This window comes from Prosopis cineraria, unplaced genomic scaffold (assembly GCF_029017545.1).
Source record: "Prosopis cineraria cultivar Desert tree isolate PC_DT_omini unplaced genomic scaffold, ASM2901754v1 PC8, whole genome shotgun sequence".
In the NCBI taxonomy this organism is placed as follows: Eukaryota; Viridiplantae; Streptophyta; class Magnoliopsida; order Fabales; family Fabaceae; genus Prosopis; species Prosopis cineraria.
Genome location: NW_026555339.1, coordinates 15,092,915 through 15,099,292, shown reverse-complemented (window position 1 = coordinate 15,099,292; position 6,378 = coordinate 15,092,915). Strand labels below are relative to the sequence as shown.

The window sequence follows — 6,378 nt, the reverse complement described above, 5'->3', positions numbered from 1 at the left end:
ACATCATTTTTTACAAGTCAATTTCCATGCAAGGACTTCGAAAACCTCTCTAATTCATGCCATGCTGATTGATCCATCTAATATCTTGACAAAGCCGAAAACACAAGAAACTTTATAAATTTTCTACTTTGATATATAAATATGTATATAGTAATAGTTATTATTTCAATTGCATATATTTAAGTATTATTTTTATGAAAAATGTGCATAAATGAAAAACTCTCTTGCATTGGAGGGGTGACTTATTGAAAAAATCTAATTATTTAAAAGATTAGATGGCATTAAAAAATTGTTTTTTTAAATTAAAGTTTCCATAAAGATTTGAAGGCTATATATGAACATCTAAGGAAGAAAAAAAAAACTCATAAATTCAAAAGACCAAAATGAATGAAATCAAAATCTAAAATGTTTGTAAGTCTTCTTCATTTTCTGCAGGTCCAAGATAAGCTTGGAAAATAATTCTCTCACTTTTTGTCATCACTTGAGAGCAAGACAACTTAGTCAACACACACCATTTGCTCGTTACTTCACGCCCAACGTATAAAGAGGGGTTTTTCTAGTAAAATATTTTTAATTAAGTGTTGGGACCATTAATATCAAATATTATCAATCAAGGAGTCACAATTAACTATTCATGCATCTATGTGATATTTTTTATAATAATTAAAATTATTTAAATATATTTATATTTGTTTACATTTTAAATATTTTATAAAGCTTCATATCATCATTGAGTCACGCGCTTTTTCTAATTTCTATAATAATACTTTCATAATTCATTCAATTTTTTCCGAGATAAATTGGCTTACTGATGAAAAAAAGAAATTGTACCCACAAGATATGGACCAAATTTTTAAAAATTTAAAAGTATGGCTGATTCATACTGACATGCAATAAATTTATTATTAATATACATGGAATTTATTATTAAAAATTTAAAAATCTACAAGGGATTTATAATTGACAAATATAATAAACCATCATAATGAAAAAAATAATAAATGTTGGGTTGTATGTTTGGTTTTGTCCTACAATATGAGCTATATTTGCAAAAAGTCCTTTTCTCTACTTTGATTTCAAATTTAAAATTATGTAACCAAAAATAAGATAATAGATAATATTTTACTATCATCATTTAATCATTATTCCTTTAAATTAAAAATTCTGTTGCGTTGTAGGGGTGATATCTATGTTCTATCTGAAATGTATTAAAAATCATAATATTTTGTAACACTAAAGTTTCAAATATTTGAAAGCTATGAACATCTAAACAAATTATTGACTTTTTAATCCAAGATTAATGAATCAGTCAGCTGATTCCAATTCTTAATATTTGTATTTTTTTTCAAATGCTTTAAAAACAAAACTGGATAACAAATCAGAAACGTAAGAGGGTTATTTTTCAATCACAGTCTAATCGTTGATATAATAATTAAATAGAATATTAAAATTTTGACAATGCCATTTGTCACACATTTTTATATATATATTTTTATTTATTTTATTTGTCTTCTTAAAGCAAATGAGTTTTCAATTTTTTATATAAAGTTTTTTGGTCAAATTTTTTTCTGAAGTTCGATTCATATAATGTCTAAAAAAAATTACATGCAAAATTTTATTATTATAACCTAGAAGGATTTTGATTTTAATCTTTCTATATTTAGTAAAAATTCTTATTACTAAAACAAGAGAAAAAGAAAAACAGTTTAAAACAATCCAACAATAGTATATTATATAATTTAAATTAAATATTTTTATAAGGAAAATTATATAATTTATATGGTTATGTTATTTATTAGTCCTTAACAAAGCTATTACAATATCTAAAAAAATTTTCAATTTTAAATAACTGTATAACTGAATATACAGAGTTTATACAATTTCTTACAACATTTTGCATAATTATTTCTACGATTAAGGTTAAAACTTTTTTTGTTATAAACAACAATATATTATGTGTCTATATATGAATAAAAATAATAAAAACATAATTATTTCAATTAATAATATAAATATAATAAATATTTAATAGCTCATTTTTTTAATAATATAAAAAGAATTATTTTATTATATGATATTCTTTTACAAAACCGCTCCTTATTCCCTCTGTTTCATTCTTAAACTGAAGGCATTCAAATTGTCAAAGTAGGATAAGAATGTAAAACCACAATACGAGACAAGTTTTTTGTAACTTAATATTTAAATAATCTCTTGTTATCAAAAAAATTATTTAAATAATCTCCAGGGGCTCGGAAGATAAACTTTATTTCTGTAACTTAATATCTATTATGTTTATCCATGTTAATTTAAGAGGGGTAAAGAAGGGAATTAAAATGGACCATGAATAACTATAACCATTTTAAAATACAATTTTTTGTTAAAAGATTTTAGGTTTTTTATAAATATTTATACGTGAAAAATCACTTTCTCCTTTTGAAACTTTGTGATTAATTAATACAAGATTGTTCAAAATAATGGTGTAAATAGGAATTTAAAATAAGCACTATAGTCCTGCAAAAAGAAAATGAAAATACAATAACTCTACCAAAGAAGAAGCTTGTAGAAAATAAAATAGAACAATTGGGTTATTTCTCAAAAAGCACTAGATTTATAATTCTCAAACATATTTTCTCAAATAATTATGGTGGGTTGCATTCATTCCCATTTAAGACCTCCAAAATAGTGTTTTTCATCCTCTTAATTCATTCATGCTTTCATGCTTCATTAATTAGTTCATAATTAAGGTTACTTTACAAGCAGTGAAAATAGTGCAGCTTACATTGAAATTCAAGCAAATAGACAAGCCTGCTAAACATGGTTATTAGTCAATAGATGTTGGCTTGTGCGTAGAATGCTTCATTGATTCTTTGTGATAGGAAAATAAGGGTGAGAATAAGCCAGATTCATGACGTCTTAACCTATTTCAAGTGTAGTTTAACTATTTACTAAATAGATTTGGGCTAGATTCAGGCATTTAATTAAGCTTATTTAATTAAATAGATTAATTTTATTTTTTTAATGCATAACTAATAAACCCAAACGCATGCACGCGCATAGATATATATATATATATATATATATATATATTGATGCACATGCCAAAACACATATAACGTGTTGGCGGGGCCTTGAAGCATTCATGGTCACTTCACTTGATGTGGCCTAAAATGAAGAAATTACCTCTTGAGAAGTCAACTCAACTTAAATGAGTCAATAAAATATTGAATATTTTATTTATTAAGAATTTATTTGGATGTGACAGTTTTTTTATTTATTATTTTCATTTCCATCACATTACAAGTCTTCTTTTCCATTTGGTACGCTTACGGTAAACAAAATTTGAAATTGACAACATTTTATTTATTAAATTTCCACATAATCCTTATTCCACTGTTTTTTTTTAATGTCAAGTGTCAAATATAAAGATTGAAATAAACCAAAAATAATTACTACAAACTACGCGAAATAGAAATCTATCTTGGATATTGTCTGTCTTCAAGAAACAAATTGCTTTTGTTAATAAGCACATGTCTTCTTAATTATTTTTTATATTTTTTGGGTGGTTGGTAACTAACTTTTCTTTCTTTTTTTGTTGGTCCAAGACAACCCGGAAAAATAATACATTAACATTTGGAAGTCACTTCTTGAGACTTGAGAAAAAGAGATTAGACGACACACACATCACTTTTTTACAAGTTAATCTTCCCGCATGCCATGACTTTGTAAACCTTTCTTTGCACCATGTTGATTGATCCATCTAATAAATTGTTGACAAGGTATAAAAGTATAAGAACATTTATAAATTTGCTACTTTGATATACAAGAAATTTTCACACACACACGCACATTATATATTATAACAATTATTACTGCATTATCATAAATTTAATGATTATTGTTGCGAAAAATGCGCATAAATTGAAAATTACACACAGACATATTATAACAATTATTACTGCATCATCATAAATTTAATGATTATTGTTGTGAAAAATGTGCGTAAATTGAAAATTCTCTTGCATTTGAGGGGTGACTTCTTGAAAAATCTAAATTCTTAAAAGATTATGCAAAAAGATATTAAAGATAATTATATTTGTAAACAAAGATTGATTTAGCATGTAAGGATTTAGCTCATAACCTTCAAAGTCATGGGATCAAATACTACTATTGACATGAGGACTTTATTGAATGACAATCTTATAAGTATTTTTGTAAGTATTCTTTGAATTTAAAAACATACTTTAACCTTGATAAGCTCTTGGAATCCAACTCACTTGAATTGTTTTTATTATCAGAAAAGCACCCACATATTATTTTGCTTGTCCTCCGCGCTATGCCCAACGTATAAAGAGAGATCTTTTATATATATATATATATATATAAAATTAATGAGCCAAATAAGTTTTGGAAAAGGAAAAAAATTAAAATAAATAAATAAATATATATATATATATTATGAGCCAAGCCCCGCGGGCACACATTAATTATTAATTAATTATATGAATTTTGATAGAAAAAAATATATTATTTAAAAATATATAATTAATAAAGATAAAGTTAAAAACTGTTTAAATTTTTAGATAGAATTATTGAGCTTTACAAAAATTTATTTTCAATAAAACTATGGGTTGTCTTCAAGCCTTCGTGGTCTCTTAACATGGTATGGCCTAACATTTTTTTTTTTAATTTCAATGCCTAGTATCTTGGAAAAGTAGAAGTATTATCACCTCTAACCTAACCTAATCTAAATCCCGTATTGTATAGGACCTATATTATCAATGATAGTTTTATGGATATTTCGAGAATGTATTTAACATATTATTTTAAGATGACTATATATTTTACGATTCAAAATCAAAACTTTATAAAATAATTTATTTAACTCTTTCGACCAGTTTAACTAACGTGTGGCCTCACATATTGAAGTGAAGATATTGCCCCTTCAAAATCAACTCAAATAACCCAATAAGATGATTCAATATTTCATTTGTTGAGACTTTTATTTGGCTGTGAGTGTTCTTTGATTCACTTTCATTTCCATCTCACATAAAAAGACAAGTCTTTCCCATTTGGCACGCTTGTGGAAAAAGTATTCGATATTGAAAGCTTGTTATTTATTATAAATTATAATTCCATATATTTCTTTCCACTTTTATTCCGTGTATTGGAAACTTCAAAGTTCGAAATAAACTAAAAATATATACCACAAACTAGACAAAATAAAAATCGGTCGCAGATATTGTCTATCTCCAAAAACATTTAATATTTAAAAACAAAAACTGTTAACAAGCACAACATGTCTTCCTCCTTTTTCTGCAAGTCTTCCAAAAACATTATTAAGGACATAATTGTCATTTTCTCTTAGCTGAAGAAATATATATATATATATATATATTTATATGGAATTTAAATTCTTTCAAGTTAAGATTTGGTAAATTTGATGAAGTTCTTATGAAAATTTCATAGAAATTCATAAATCTTAACTTACGTATAGCTCTCAAGGAAGTTGAACAGGAAAAACACTATATATACACATAAAAAGCTCGTCAAGAAGCTGAAGAAGAAAGTTTAGAGGAGAAGAGCGTTGGCATAGAATGGGAAGTGATTTTGAAGAGAAGATGAATCACCCACGTCATCCTCAGCATCCAATAATATTCAAAAGCGAAGGAGATCCATTCAAATGCAGTGGCTGCGTGGAAGAAGGGTATGGCCCAAGGTACCAGTGCCACGAAACTGGTTGTCTCTTCGTCCTTCACGACCACTGTGCCAGGGCTCGCCCCCGCGACGGCCCAAGATTCCACCCGTTCATGAAGGAGAGCCTGTTCGAATTCCTCTGGGAACCGCCGGGGACGGAAGAACGATGTTGCGATGCTTGCGGGCAGGACATCCGAGGATTTCTGTATCGTGACCAATCCGAAAACGACTTTGATTTGCATCCTTGTTGCATGAACCTAACAGACATAACCATCTCTGATGATGGCGATGAAATGATGCTGAATCTTAGATGCAAAGTGCCCTCTAAGTGTCAGATGCAAGAGGAAGGATCTAAATGACGTTAAGATAAAGAAGGGACGTTTCAGAGGGTGGTCCTATTTGTCGTCTCGTGGAAATTATTTCTGCCATGTTTATTGTATGAAGACTGTGATTCCGGAGGACTGGAAAAAGGTTTGTTTCAATGTTGATGGTGCTTCTTCTTCTTCCTCTTCTTCAAGCTCGGTCATCACAAGAAAAACTGCATCAGCTAGAAGCTCGTTGGCCATGGATAGAAGAAGAAGAAGCTCGTCTAAACCTGTCACTCGCGCGTTGAACAAATTGGTGAAAATAGGATTCAGCGCCATAATATCTGTTTTATTAGGAAATCCAACTCCATTGTTTGCT

The 6,378-nt window shown here is 28.0% G+C and overlaps 1 protein-coding gene across 1 annotated transcript; it reads left to right on the top strand.

Moving 5' to 3' along the window:
• Positions 1–5,594: 5,594 nt before the first annotated feature.
• LOC129317364 (uncharacterized) lies at positions 5,595–6,053 on the top strand. Its single transcript, XM_054961699.1, has one exon. The coding sequence runs from the start codon at positions 5,595–5,597 to the stop codon at positions 6,051–6,053; it is 459 nt and encodes a 152-aa protein (XP_054817674.1).
• The last annotated feature ends 325 nt before the right edge of the window (positions 6,054–6,378 follow it).